This window comes from Pieris napi, chromosome 23 (genome assembly GCF_905475465.1).
Source record: "Pieris napi chromosome 23, ilPieNapi1.2, whole genome shotgun sequence".
NCBI lineage: Eukaryota > Metazoa > Arthropoda > Insecta > Lepidoptera > Pieridae > Pieris > Pieris napi.
Genome location: NC_062256.1, coordinates 8,816,012 through 8,832,646, shown reverse-complemented (window position 1 = coordinate 8,832,646; position 16,635 = coordinate 8,816,012). Strand labels below are relative to the sequence as shown.

Here is a 16,635-nt window from a genome sequence, read left to right as displayed (position 1 = left end):
TTAAACGTAAATATTTGTGCTCGTACATGGTTATAAGTTAATTACAGTATACACTATTTTCTATCAACAGAATCGTCCATAATATATGTACATAATTAAAATACAGTACAATAAACATAATGTATGTAATCAAACTGCAGTCGGACCCCGACTTATAATTTTTATATGTAACCAATTAACACTTCGTACGGTTGAGAAAACAACGTGAGGGACTTCAGAGGGCTAATAATTTTTGACGAGCAGGAAGCTCGCCTGTGTTAAGTTGAACCGCCCATGGACACCGCAAGAAGGCTCGCACCGAAGTGCGTTGTCGGCCTTTTAGAAGTTGGTAAGCCAAGCGTGCGTCTTGATAAGTCAAATTGGTTTGGAAATACTTCAATAGCAGCTGGCACCTATAAATAAAATTAAATCCTGAAAATGACCTAATAAGTTTAAAATATTTATTATCGATATACAAAGTATTGATAAATTTATATAAGCGTGAATAATGATCCTGCGAGGCAGAGTTGTGTAAAACCTCAAGACGGCTGATCTTCAGACGGATGACCTTGAAGATATCACGTTAATTAATATACAATTGGTTACATTTATTAATATATTATTACAATAAATTGTCACTATATTATACAAAAATTCAAACTTTAAAAATTTGTTTTAATTTTCTTTTTATTAATTATTAAGTTTTAATTATTTTAATTTTACTATGTAGGTTAAGAAAATTGTTATTTTAATAATACATTTAAAGACTAAATAATCGTAATTAATAATTGAAATATATAGAAGTCTTACTACTTACTTACTTAACCACCTTTGCTTATATACATTTGATATGACACTTTTAAGGTGTCCCACTCCCTAGATTTCTAGCTGTTTCGTGATATTTTTGGCAATAGGCAAGTAGATGATCAGACTTCTACACACCCCGTCACTTTTTGGATCCAGGGCGTGCCCGCTTCCTCACTATGATTTCACAGTACGATCGAGATGCCGATATATATAGAAAGTCCATTGGTGTAACAGCCGGGGTTCGACTTCGGGAATGAGAGTCACATGCTGAAGGCCAACACTGCTTCAATACTTCTTGGCTGCTTACAGATGTTTTTTTAATGTAATAGGAGGCAAACGGGCAGGAGGCTCACCTGATGTTAAGTGATACCGCCACCCATGGACACTCACACTGCCAGAAGGCTCGCAAGTACGTTGCCAGCCTTTTAAGGATTGGTGCGTTCTTTTCTTGAAGGACCCTAAGTCGAATTGGTTCGGAAATACTTCAATGGGCAGCTGGTTTCACATAGTGGTGGTGCGCGGCAAAAACTGCCTCTGGAAACGCTCAGTTGTGGAACGACGGACGTCGAGGTGATACGGAAGGTATTTTGTATTTTGCCTTGACGTCCGATACTGAAACTCAGCTGCAGGTATTAGACCGAACAACTCCTCTGAATACTCTCCATGGTAAATGCGGTAGAAAATGCAGAGATGCGTTTTTGTTTAAAATATTTCATGTTTTATATAACAGCAAACGGGCTCATCTGAAATTAAGTGATACCCGCCGCCCATAGACTCTTACATTGCCAGAGGGCTCGCAAGTGCGTTGCCTTTTAAGAATTGGTACGCTCTTTTCTTGTAGAAGTACATTGATGGGCAGCCAATTCCCATTCGAAGTGGAATTTCGTATTCTTCCTCCACGTCCGATGATGAAACTCAGCTGCAGGTTCGAACAACTCGTTTTTTCTTGTAGGACCTTAAGTTGATTTGGTTCGGAAATACTTCAGTGGGCAGCTGGTTCCACATAGTGGTGGTAAAAGTCTTAACTGCTTACTATACGAATTGTTAAATGCAAATTTAATTCATTTATGGACAGGTTCAAGGTATAACCCATTAACTCAGAGAGAATAGATTTATGTAGACGTCATTACCATATTTAAGTAATGCAAATTGGATTTCAGTTAAATCCTTTTGACATAAATAAACATGTTAGGGTGTGAGCTTAACAAGATTTAGAATTTATTAAATAACGCTTATATGAAAATGTTATATAAAGGTTTGCGAAGTCTTGTTCTTGTTTGGAGAACACTTTTTGTTTAAGGATTTTTATGCTAAAAGTTTTATTTGGGTTAGTAAAGATGAATTGATAAATAAATTTGCGTGTTTTCCTCCTGTTACAAAAAAAAACCATAATTGTATAAGTTTAGCTCCATTTATGGCAAAATCGTCAACGTTTTATTTATGAAATCACTCATTGATAGCGGGGCAAAAGCTATGTCTATTAAACTTTTCAGCTATTTATAGTATACTAGCTGGCCTGGCGAACATCGTACCGCCTAACAGTCGATTCTTTATTTTTTTAAATACTTATTCTGCTATTCGGGACACCGGTCTAGCTAGTAAGATAAAAAAAGAAAGTTGATAATACAACAAATACATTATGTCAAAAAACAAAAATTTACCTTCCCGGAACCCCTCCACTAACACTTGAACTTTATGATATAGTATTAAAGTTCAAATTGCCTTTAAATATTATTACAAATATTTTGTATGGGAATATAGAAAATTGTTGTTTTTAGACTTTTTTACTCAATTTTTTTATTTTTTCTCTCCGTAAGAACCATCCTCGTACTTCAAGGAATATTATTATTAAAAAAAAAAAAAACATGGCGATTAAAAAGAGTGGCGGAGAGTTTATTGCCAGTTCTTCTCTTCCGTTCTACGCCCTTGATTTGAGAACTGGCAGTAAATGTAAAATTAGAAGCATTAATATTTATTTCTTTAATGACGAATCACAAGTGTACATTGTGTTACCTACGTGAATAAATGATTTTTGAATTTGAATTTGAATTATAAAAAAAGAATCAGACAAATCGGTCAAGCCGTTTTCATGTTATGTCGTGACAACGGAAAACGGGTTTCATTTATATATATATATAGATTTGAATTTTATGTGTCACGCCTTGTTGTACTCCATTAAATATATTTTTCTCTATCTGGTCATAAGGAGAGTCATCGCTAGGTCATTAAGGTGTTCCTTCTCCGATTTTTCTGTAATTATGAAGCTATCGAAGAAGACTACATAAGTAACCGATTTGATTTAAAGGAAAATTTATTTGCTGACGTTTTTAATTAAACAAATTCTATAGTTTGGAAAATTGGGTAAAAATCTTTTTGGTTAAAAACATTGTCATCTAAGTCTTACTTTAAGTTACTGAAGCTAATATTCAGATTTCTTTTTTTAATATCATTTTTAATTTTAAAATATGTTTCTCACTCTTGCACTTCAACACGATTCTTTTTGTTATTGTTTTCTTTAAGTTGCCTGGAAGAGATAGCTTAATAGTGACAAGGCCGCCTATTTCACAATATTTTTTAAAGCTTATTATCAATTAAAAATCTTAAATAAATAAACAATAATAAATTGATACTCGTTTACATTACTTATGTTTAAAACCATTTAAGTTCCAAAAACAATATGAATTCAGATATTAGCGTGACAGAGAAATACAAATTCAGTTTAAATTAAATTTCAAGAGTTTGCATTCAATTTCGGGGCTTACAAATTTCGAATCCTCACTTCGAAAGCCCTAATTATAATGAAAATAAAGCCCATAGTAAATTGGAGAAAGCGAATATTAAATTAACTAGAGACTTAACCGGTATCACGAACTGAATATTCTACGATAATGTTTTGATTAATGATGATAAGCGTAATGTGAAGATAAAGAACAGAAGGGGATTAATTTAATATTTAAGTTGGCGCCTGGTAGATAGTACCGGTGACCCCAGAGCTGGTAATTTGCCTCGCTCAACGAATAAGTATCGCAATACAGCGAGGAAATGCTGCCAGCGTTAAAGGTACACTGCCTGTACACTGTTTTATTTTCTATTTATTTTGGCAATATAATACAAATATATATATGGCACAAAAGAGGTTGGAAAACACCAATCTAAGTCAAGAGTAAGGGGTTAAGAATAGCACGTTCAATTAAGCTTATGGGCTAAAGGCATTATAAAAAGTTGGCAAAATTAAGCTGTCATGCTTTGATTGACTTGTATATTATGTAAAAAGCACTTACAGGCAAACATAACATACTCGAACAGATAACACAAATACTAAACAAAACAATTAAAATTACAAAAACTAAACGAAAATCGATTTTAAAGTGTGAGGGGAGCAACTATGGATATCCAGAGCTCGTTTATCAGAAAGCTCAATCTGGACATCGGTGAGCTTTGACCAAAACGCGTTCTCCAAAATTTAAATTTTGATATTAAAATTCAAAAAATCATTTATTCATTTAGGTAACACAATGTACACTTATGAACGTCAATAAAGAAATACATATTAAATGCTAAATATTTACTTAATAATAATATATATACTGCTCAAAACAATTACGGGAACAAAACTTTAAAGTAGAACTAAACTTTTTACGTAAGGTTTTAATTATTACTGACCTCTAGATAATGTTAAGGCATTGTCGAAGAAAATAAAAAACAAAAGAGCATCGGCGTTTTGGTTAGTAGTCCTATAATAAAGTGGCAGTGTGTCTAGAAACACCTAAAAACAAAGTGACGTCTTTGAATTTTCATTACTTTCTAATCACAGAAAACACATTTTAAGTAGTTTTTTTCAATCTTTTGAGTATTAATAGAAATTGAAGTGAGCCTTTTGAGTATTGTTATTCATTGAAGCGAGTGAGTTTAGGTCATAATGCCAGATCTGACTGAATTGCATGTCTCCCGAGCTATCGCTTTGCTTGAAGAGGGTCGAACTATGCGTTATGTAGGAAATGATCTAGGAGTAGCCCCTTCTGTTATCTACAGACTTTGGAAGCGATACCGTGAGACGGGAGAATACTCACGAAGGCGTGGTCAAGGTCGAAAGAGAAAAACTACACGTTTGCAAGATCGCTACATCGTCAACTGTGCTTTACATAACCGCACCACAACTGCAAGAGATCTACAAAATACACTAAGGACGGCTACTGGTGTAGAAATTTCCGACCAGACGGTAAGAAATAGGTTGAGATCACGCCGACCAGTTCAGGCTGTGCGTCTAACAATTCAACATAGACAAGCTCGCCGACAGTTCGCGCAAAATCACGCTAATTGGCAACTTCGACATTGGAGGCCAGTGCTTTTTACTGACGAATCACGATTCCGTCTAACACGTTGCGATGGTCGTCTCCGTGTTTACAGACGCCCAGGCGAGCGATACAGTGCAGCAGCAGTCCAGGAATATGACAAATTTGGATGTGGCTCTGTGATGGTTTGGGACGGAGTTAGTTTGGACGAGCGCACAGATCTGGTCGTTGTTCCCGGGCGCTTGTGTGCTCAAACTTACATTGAAAATGTGCTCGAAGATCATGTTTGGCCCGCAGCATATGGTATGGGCCCAGATTTTCTTTTAATGCAAGATAATGCCAGGCCGCATACTGCAGCCATCACGTCAGATTACTTACGACAGCAGGAAATTCGTGTAATGGAGTGGCCTTCCATGAGCCCTGACCTAAATCCAATTGAACACATTTGGGACTTGCTTGACAGGCGCATCCGGAAGCGTCCGATTGCACCTCAAACACTGCAGCAGCTCACTGAAGCGTTCAAACTCAAACTCAAACTCAAACTCAAAATATCTTTATTCAAGTGGGTAACCAAGTACACTTTTGAATCGTCAAGTTAAATTAATCGTAAATTTACATTTACTACCAGTTCGCAAGTCAAGGGCGTAGAGCGGGTAAGAAGAACTGGCAAGAAACTTTCCGCCACTCTTTTTAATCGCCAAGTCATACAAATTGTGTAGTCCTCAAATTTATAAAAAAGCTTTGTTGATTAATTTTCGTTTAACGAGGGCTTTGAATTTATTTAGTGATAATACTCTAATTTCGCTTGGGAGTTTGTTGTAAAAACGAATACAATTTCCATATAAGGAGTGGTTTATCTTTTGGAGCCTGGTTGGTCGTACACTCAAATTAGTTCTATTTCGCGTATTATACTAGTGAAAGTCACCATTTGTTTTAAATCGTTTATATTTTTTTGGACATACAACAAGGCTTCAAGAATATATTGACCAGATAGTGTCATAATATTTAATTCCTTAAACTTATTCCGTACTGACTCCCTCGGAGAAACACAACAAATACCCCGAACAGCCCGCTTCTGCAGCACAAATATGGATTGATTGAAGAATGGGAGCGAATTCCACAAGAATATATTCGGAGGATCATACGAAGCATGCCGCGTCGTTGTCAAGCCGTGATTAGGGCTCATGGAGGCCACACACGTTACTGAAAGTCACTAAAGACGAATATTCAAACGATATAAGAATATTTCTTTGATGGACCTTTTTTATCACCAATTAGTTTTTCGTCTACAATGCACATTTTAATTTTTTTTTAATAAAAAAAATACAAATTGAATTTTTTTATTAATTGTAGTAATTAACAAATTAACAAGGTAAAAAATAGCGTACAAGTTAATTTAAATCTAATTTTAGTTTAAGCAATAGAAAGGAGAAAAATCTTGTTCCGCTAATTGTTTTGAGCAGTATATATACAAATATACTTAATGAGATAAAAGGTTGGGGCAAAAAAATAAAAGCTTCAATACAAACGATACATCAATTAATTTTCTACGAGTCTCCAATGACACTTTAAGTGTCATAGGAGAATCGTAGAAACATCTTTTGTTGACTCATTAACAGAATATCATACAACCTCAGGCAAGGATTTCGAATAGCTTAATTTTCAGTAGAGGAAAATTATATAAGATATTAAAGGAATATCAAACATTATTAGCGAGCGCTCGAATGAAATCTAAACATCATTAAATATGACATAGCGTTCAATCCCGGCTTTAAACGACTTGATATTAATTTATTAAAACTTCATTACATCAATTATTAGGGATGAAAAGGAAGGCCTTATCGCTAACAAGCGATCTCTTGCAGGCAACACTAGTAAAAAAAAAGGAAATACTAAGGGTAAAGTGCAATAATTGCATAACTAATCTAAATTAATTTAAAAAAATGAACTAACAAAATAATTATTTGATTATATGTTATAGTTAGATATGTTTTTGCAGATATTGATGTCTTCTTTAAAACTGTACTACATCACTTTGCTCTATTGTCAATAGTTTCCACAGCGTATGCTATTCAGGGATTTTATTAGTAGTACATTATGTAAAGTTTTCATATATATTCTTAAATTCTTCAATCGTTAATTAACATAAAACCATAGTGAGTAGCAAAAAACATCAGTTTTTGGAGTTTATCACTTAATAATGTCAACGAAGAAGATACAAAGACTTCATCATATTAAGGATTTTAAATGTATAATTAGATTAATATCTTTATAATCAGTATCAAGGTCTATAGTCTAGGAATAATTGGATTATCATGCTAATATGATTAAGACAAGTCAAACACTTTATCCACGCAGCTATTCAACAAAGTCAATATGGTGAGTGTTCTGAAGAATTGCTTGGGTTCAAACTCAAACTCAAACAACACTTACACTTACACACTTACATAAGTGTAAGTTAAGCGTAATACGTTGTAAGCAACGTATACTTATGAACGTCAAAAAAAAAGTTAAATTAATTGTAAATTAACATTTACTCAGTCCAAGTCAAGGGCGTAGAGCGGACAAGAAGAACTGGCAAGAAACTTTGGTTGATTCCTCCTACCTCGTTTCAACATCGAACGAGCCGAAAGCAAAATTTCATCAACATCACCTTGATGGATGGAAGTCTTCCACAGTCCGTTTCAAGGCACTTTCTTTTGTGAACTAGCGAACTGTGGAATCGACTCCCGGTGGGGGTCTACCCTGAGAAACACCGACCTCCAACTAATCAAAGTTAGAGTGTACCCCTCAAAGGTCGGAAACGCACCCACTAAAAATGGGTGTCCATAGGCTGCGATGACTCCCCTTTATGGGCGGCCCATAGGCTTGTTTGCCTCCCTATTATATAAAAGAAAAAGAAGTAGATTTAGTTAGTACGTTACGTTCAATTCATAATATTGAAATATAAAAAATACAAATTGGAAAGGTATGTTTATGTGTAAAATAAAAAAAATAGTGACGCCATAACATTTTTAGTTCTTGGCTTCAGATTTCTGTATCCGTTTCATGATCATTTGGCAAGTAGGTAATCCTCCTGTGCCTGACACGCCGTCCGTCGACTTTTTGGGTCTAAGGCAAGCCGGTTTCCTCAACACGATTTCCTTCATCGTTCGAGCGATTGTTAAATGCTCACATAGAAAGAAAGTCCTTTGGTGTACACCAGGGATCGAACCTACGACCTCTGGGATTAGAGTCCCACGCTGGAGCCACTAGGCCAACACTGCTCTAAAGTATTAAATAAAGATGAGACTTAAAGCGAGGCTCTGGCTACGCAAAATCATAAACAATCGTTAAGTATTTAATTTTAGCCGCACCAAGAAATAAGTGAAAAATAGTTGTCTCTATAATGTGACGCCGTGCACGAACATAATGGCTTATAATTAATTAATAAAATGATTTACAACACATAAATATAAGTATTTACAATATTCTTAACCTACCTACATAATATTTAAAAATTGATAAACGGAAACTTAAAACCAATTTGAAAAGTTTGATCCCGGGGGCAGCACCTTTAACGCTGGCAGCAACACATCTGATAATCTGGCGATACTTATTCGTTGAGGGAGGAAAGCACCAGCTCTGGGGTCACCGGTACTAACCATGCGCCAACTTAAATCTTTAATTAGCGCCTGTGCACATGGGCAATCCGGAAAAATATCTGGACTTTTCGTACCAGTAGATTGAATATTCTAGCTATTTAAAATTTACCTGTTTTTTTGCAACGTCACTAGGAATAGAAATATAAAAAAGAAACAATAAAATTATTGCAGGCATTTTTATGTGAAATAAGTTTCTTCGTCGATTCAATTCGACTTTAGTCCTTCAAGAAAAGAGCGTACCAATTCTTTAAAGGCAACGCACTTGCGAGCCTCCTCTTGAAATGTGAGTGTCTACGTCTATCACTTAACTGCAAGTGAGCCTCCCGTGTTCCCCCTGATTTAAAAAAAAAATCTTTCATCGACTTTTTCAGGATATCAAATACATTTTTGACATACAAAAGCCGTACATTAACGAGAGAGAACGAAAAATGAATAGAATTTTGACATATTGATGTCATAGTCTGTGCTAAGTGTCACTCTGGTACGTCAACAAAGACAACTATACGTATTCCGTTATATTTAAGTTAAGGTAACTAACAATTTTATTCACATTTTCATTTTCCCGTTACAATAGAAATAGTTCCACAAGGTAGCCTATTGCGGAGATGCTTTGAAGGTATTGCGGAAATAATAGCGTATTGTATTAAGTACTGCGGAAAAGCTTCGAAAGCTTTATTGATTTTTGTAAACTGACCGCTTAAGAAATCTTTAAGATTGTACTTGTGCCATACATACTTATAGGTTTTGACAACAATTATAAATAAATTAACAGATACATCTGTCAATAAAAAAAGTTAAAAATAAAACATTAAATAAACATGGATGTATCCACAAAAAGTTTCTCTGATAAAAATTATGATACAGAGCAAAGCAAAACAAAACATGTCAGCACACAATTTAAGAACGACAAACATACTAGTAGCTATAATAAAGAAGAAAAAAAAATCATGATAATATGACATTTGCATGCCTATTTTTAAATGGCTGATTGTTCGGTTGGTTTAGGTGGCAGAAAGTGGAAATAAATTGAAATGAATAGGCAAGGCAACTAATGAAACGTCATCGATTCAAGTTATTTAATGACTAGCTGTTTGATCAAATGGCTGAATATAATTCAGGCCGCTTGTTAAACGGCGCTATTTAGTAAAAAGGCTAGACTGTTGATTGAACGGCTAAATAAGCTAGTTAACAGCGACATATGTATTGTTTTTTATGTGATGTAAATGAATACTAACTGCATTGGAGTATCTGTAATGATAGCTTAAACAAATAAATACAAATATATTTTATGTATTGCAATGTTTTCAAGGTATAATGTCGTAGTTTATTATCATAATGCACCGATAAAAATGTCGTTAATAAAATGGAAGTAGTTCACGTGATTTTGCTAGACAATATTTTTTAATTTAATGAAAAATGACAAATATTAGAAATATTCAAATTAATTTTTTTTTTTATCTTTTCGTGTTTTTTTTTATGTTTGCTCATAAGCGCTTGTCACATCGATGCCCCGGACGTCAAAGTGTACACAATACCGCTTAAATAATTAATTAATTAATTAATATATTTATTTCCAGCCATGAAAGCAGCGATACTAATACAGCAATGGTACCGAAGATATTTGGCTCGTATGGAAGTGAGAAGACGATATACGTGGACGATATTCCAGAGTATCGAATATGCGGGTGAACAGGACCAAGTGAAGGTATAGTTTAAATTAATATATATTTATAATACTTCCAGATATGTATATCTAAAAAGATGGGAGATGGACCCTTTTTTTATAGAACAGGGGGCAGGAGGCTCATCTGATGTTAAGTGATACCGCCCCGCCCATGGACAAAATAAATTATTGGAATCTCAAATGACTAATTGTAAATTAAAATGACACGTGTTATTATTATCGTCGAAATAAATTAAATTTATAATTTGTAGGTATTCATTTTCGACACTTTTAATATTTTAATGACAATTAAATTCATTAAATTCCTAACATATGTTTTTCCCTACCGCTAAGTCTCGGAAATCTAAAGTTTTAGATTTGTAAAATATGAACAAGACTTAAAAATTAGTTTGGCAAAGAAGTTTCACTTCTGACATATTGTGTACTTTGTACACACGCACTTTTTTTTCATATTACGTTCATAACTGTAATTTGTTTTGATATATAATTGTTGACTTGACTGTGTTCTAACTAATATTATAGATTAGGATTCAAAATAAACTTTAGTTAAGTACAGAAACTGTACAGTCTCTTTAATACCATCATGCATTAATCTCTTTGTAATGTAGTTTGGTTTCTATAACTCGAATATCGCGTGCAACTGTATAGAGATAAGACCACAAAAATTTAACCATAAAATATCGTACAATGCAAGGTAATAAATGTAGCGTTATAAACGTGGTTTCATTTAATAGTTTTATTTATATACTTCGTTGCATTAAAAGAATTGAAATGGAAATGGACAGGACACATTATGAGAGAAGACAGATAAATGGACGATATGGCAAGACAAAATATAAATAGAGCAGCTGGGCCTATGTGGCTACTTAAAACTAGAAACCGAGAAGAGTGGAAGCTCTAAGAGGAGGCCTATGTCCAAGGACAAGCTGTAACAGAAATTTACCAGCTTGCCGATTAATTATTAGTGATAATTGTACTTCACATTTTTATGTGCTAGGATAAGTATTTTACAGCAAGAAAGGTTATTATTGTTATACAATAAAATCAATATTATAAGGTATGCAACGGGCGGCCTTAACGAAGCGAAGGAAAAAAACTAAAAAATAAATAAATATTTATTTATTTAATTATAAGTAATCTTACAGCTAACATACATACTATTATAAAACAAACACTTACACAGTACAGAAAGCCAAAATTACATAGATAAACAATATTATATACGAAAAATAAAACAAATAAGCGCATCAATAGACAAAACTATAAAAAGAAAACTGAAATTTAACATTTAAAACAACAAATAATATTAAATATTTCGAATCACTACCTAAACAAAATTAGAGTCTTCCCGCCTCTTCAAATATTTTCTCACATCATCTTTGGTGAGGTGGAAAATATCAATATCCTCATAATATTAAGGATAAAGTGCAAGAAGTACATAACCAAATCAACAACAACAAAATTACAAGTAACACTGGAAAATTATAGAATTACCAAGCATAATCTAAAATAATACAAAAAAAGTTTTACGTGTATTTTATAAAAAATGGATTTTAAAAAGTTTCCGACAATCTTTCATCCCCCGTTAAGGGGGACCCTTAATTTTTGTTTTTATGATACAACATACAAAAATACATCCACCCTTAATTGTCACCCCTCTACGATCAACCCTATTTTTTATTATAGTCGATACATAGTTAATTTTATTGAACTAAACATATGTTTCCTAGAAATTATATATATGGCAAAACGACGTTTGCCGGGGGGTCAGCTAGTAGTATGCGTCATCATTTACCCTATTAGAATTAACCACGACATTAATTAATCCGACATACGGCTTCGTAGATATAGTTAAGACACATAATTTATTATGAATATAGACTGAAACGTGAGAAAAGTTTATCTCTACGGATAAATTTAAGTACCTTTTTATGACATACACGAGAATATTCGTTTGCAAAACCCAAGATTTATTTAATAAATTTTCAACAATTTAACATAATATAAAAGCCTTTAATGCTATGTAGCTTACATGAATATAAGGTAAATATGCCTAAAGTAATATAATCTCTATATATAAAATTCTCGTGTCACAATGTTCGTTCCCATACTCCTCCGAAACGGTTCAACCAATTCTTATGAAATTTTTTATGCATATTCAGTAAGTCTGAGAATCGGCTACTATATAGTAAAGTAAAAAGTAAAAGTAAAAAAATAATTTAATCATAAAGGTAACAAAATGTACTCTTATGACGTCAGTAAAGAAATACATATTAATGCTTCTAATTTTACATTTACTGCCAGTTCTCAAATCAAGGGCGTAGAACGGAAGAGAAGAACTGGCAATAAACTCTCCGCCACTCTTTTTACGCCATTTTTTTTAAAACAACGTTTGTAAGGAGCTGCAACCATTACACCATGTCCCACATGACTTCTCAAGTAATTAATAATACATAATAACATAAATTAAAAAAAAAACAAAGACTTGTCCGCTATCAGCAGGAGGCATGGTGAAATAGGAGCACGCACTTACATTCTCGTGGGAACAACACGGAAACACATAGTCGAAATAACCAACATCACCGCATACACGAATTCAAGTTCGAGTTCACCACAAGTAGCACCCGTTCACGAGTATGACGCATGGCCAGCCATCGGCCCCCTCGCCATATTTTAGGGAGAGAGACAACTCGACGCATGGACGCCGCCACACATATATATTCCAAACCCCTAAGTAATAAGGGGTGTCCACCCCGAACAATTTTTTATATATTTTTTTATGATACAGCATACAACCCTTAATTGTCACCCCCCTACGATCTACCCCAATTTTTTTAATTATTATAGATAGTTATTTTTATTGAACTAAACAAATAGAATAGAATAGTTTCCTAGAAATAATATACATGGCATAACGACGTTTGCCGGGTCAGCTAGTATTTATATAACTAACTATATTGCTTGTCCTTTGACAAAGACCTCCTCTAAATATTTCTTAGCTTGGCGTTCTCTAGCGGTTCAAATCCGCATTGGACCCGTCCTTCCATCTTCCTATCAGCCTGACTCTCTTTCGTTTCCCACTACGTATTACTCCGTTAATTCTCTTATCATATAACCCGTCCATCTCTACTTTAGTTTTCGGTATGGGGTAATTTTATTTTATATTTTTTTAGATTTTTAGAAGCACAACAGTATTGTGCTTCTTTGTGATCGTTTTGGTTGTGATCAAAGACAATATTAGCTTTGAGGTTGTGTAGAAAACGCAGCGGGTCTCTGCAATGCGGCCACGTTGATAGTACTCAAGGTGACTTTAGTACGAATTATTCACTTGCGGCGATACTCTAGGGATTCAGAGGCCAGACTTAGCGCTAACTCAAATAAATAAAAAATTAAGCGTAAGTATATACTCCCAGCATAGCATTAAAAATCGACTAAATGCCCTCTAACTTCTAGTAGTGGTAGCCATACCGATCCCAAAATTTTTATATGAATTATGAATACCCAAAATATTCACCAAATTACATTACGAAATTTACTGGCAATTTTCAGTTGTCACTTTGATAATTTACATCGAGAACGTAATTACTAGACAAAATTACATTCGTTGACAACCTCAATGCCACTACGAGTACTATATGTATAGTGCAACGCAAACCTTGTCACCTGTAAAACATGTAAAACGTCTAGTTAAGTCCAACGTGCATTACATACAAAAAAAAGGGTGCGTGTACTTATGTACGCGCGTAAGAAGTTATACTTCTTTGGCATTATTAAAAATAGTTTTTGATTGCATGCATATAATTAATTACAATTAAATAATCAAAGACTGGAAAAGGAGTCATTATAGTCAATAAAATTCAGTTTACTTTTGAAAAATTAAATTAATAAATATTTATTATTATTCTCTTACATTAAGTGTAACATAAATTGTATTATTATTCGAATGTTGTTTTTAAATTATGTCCAATGCCGTAGCATCTTCCGTGGGCAACTTCATTCTGTTTTTGTGTCACGGTGCTCGGGCATCGTAAAATTTCACTCCCATCACTTTTTCATAACGTGCCTAAAGAAGTATAACTTCAAAAATAAAAGCACGAAAACAGCCAGCCGCCACATAATCATTGAACAATGATCAGTCGGGCGAGAGCACACATGACAAGATAGTTTAACGAACTTCCAAAGTAAATCCTTCCAATATTGTATACGATGTCTTTGAAGACAATAAACTTCGTACAAACTTGTCTAACAATGTGTTTACATTTACTTTATAGCTACGCCTTTTTTCTCTTTACTCCACAGAATACAATAGCAATCATAGATTAAAGTAGGGGCCAATTTTATAGATTTATTCAATTGTATTGTCTACCGTTCTACTTTCATTTTTGTATACAATTAATATTTCTTTGTGAAACTGTTCAAGGATATATCAAATACATAAATGACACTTATGTTATTGGACATTATCGGAACCGAGAATGTGAACATTTAACAAGTGTTGTAAAAACTAAAGGGTTCAAATTGGCTTCAAGTGTGATGATTTTTTACATTTTGTTTACCCTTCTAATTAGTATATAAAATATGTATATGTAACTTCACTAAAGTTGGGTGACATCATATTACGTATGATAACAGTTATTTAATAGATAAGATGAATTTGTGAATAAATAAATAAAAAAAATATATGGAATCAATATGGAATAAAAACGGCTGTATCTTTATTCTGATACTCAGTATACGTAGTAATGTGGAATCAGTTTCCGCACTTAGACGCACATTTGGTTTGTTAAAAGTCCGGCTAATTAAGCCAGCCGAGCTTCGAGGGTGAATGATGTCACGCGCTGATATGGGGACGTTCAAGTATTACGTAAGCAGATTTACTGCAATTTATCCCCCCCCCTCTCTTGTCAGCAAAAGTAAGCATAGAAGCATAGAACTCGATAGACGAAAAATATGGCACAGAGCGCCCCACGCTTTTTTACAATGATACCAGTATTTTTTGTTCATTACCATTTTCAGCCTAAATTAGGAATTATTTTTCACTTTTCAGTTTGATGTGCTTTAAAAGCGTGTGTTCTAGTTTTTTTAAACTATTATTTATTTTCAATTTTTTTCATTATTTTTTTCGGATTATTGCATTGTCATCGATTTTTGACAGGTGCGCAAAGTTTGAATTAAAAGTGGGTCAAAATCGAGTCCGAAGGAGTCGGTTACATACATACATACATACATACATACAGGTGAAGCTAATATAAAGCGTGTAATAATAGTACAGAAACGTATTAATTTTTTGTAGCAATCTTCGAAAATGCATTTCGTTTTCAAGCATAGACAACATGTGAGTAATATTTGTAAAAACGTAAATACATAGTTACTGTTTACGTACCAAATAAGAAAATCAAAGATCCCCCCTTCCCCCTATAGTGCTTACGTAGGGTTTTACACAACTAATAACGTGGTTGTTTATATTTATTATACACATGAAATATCACATTATTAAGCAAACACTGTAAAACTATTAACATAGTATTTCATTGTTTGCTTTGTCCCTCAAATGCGTAATTAAGTACGTGTCATGCACAAAATTTTATAATAGTCTACATGTTTGTGGCGCTTAATTATCAGTTTGAGTTGTGGTTTACCGAGCGAAGCTTTAAAATTCAAATTACCTTATATTTTAATTACTTCACGATTGATAAGTTTAAATTAACATGAAGATGTTAATATCGTACGTCAATACGTTAATGAGATATAGGAGTCAAAGCGTCAAGTCTCGTCTTTGAATATATGATGAACTGCCGCGAACTTCAATTCTCCTTAATGTGATTTTACTTAGCCTACCTTTTCAGTATATACCAACATGGAACATTTTGCTATGCTACCTCAGAGACTGTTCGGTTTTCTGGAATGAAAACTTTTTAGATTTTTCTGTCAAGTCATAAGTTTTTGATTAACAAATTAAATATAGGGTTTGATCTTAGGGGGGTGAAAATTAAGGGTTGTATGTATTTTTGTATGTTATATCATAAAATAAATAAAAACAAAAAATGTTGTCTAAAAAATAAAAATTTAGGGGGGTGATAGTTGTCGTCCGATTCGCAGACCTAACCGATATGCACAACATTTCTCGAAAATCGGTCGAGCCATTTCGGAAGAGTTTAATTGCAAACACCGTGACACGAGAATTTTATATATTAGATATAAATAAGGATTACAGCTAATCAGACCACAT

At 33.8% G+C, this 16,635-nt stretch overlaps 1 protein-coding gene across 1 annotated transcript in view; it reads left to right on the top strand.

Moving 5' to 3' along the window:
• LOC125061213 (serine/threonine-protein phosphatase rdgC) overlaps positions 1-16,635 on the top strand; it is a 142,926-nt gene that overhangs the window by 29,361 nt on the left and 96,930 nt on the right. The window contains exon 3 of the mRNA XM_047666469.1: positions 10,300-10,427. Within this exon, the coding sequence (XP_047522425.1) occupies positions 10,300-10,427 (128 nt within the window). The remainder of the gene's footprint in view (positions 1-10,299; positions 10,428-16,635) is intronic.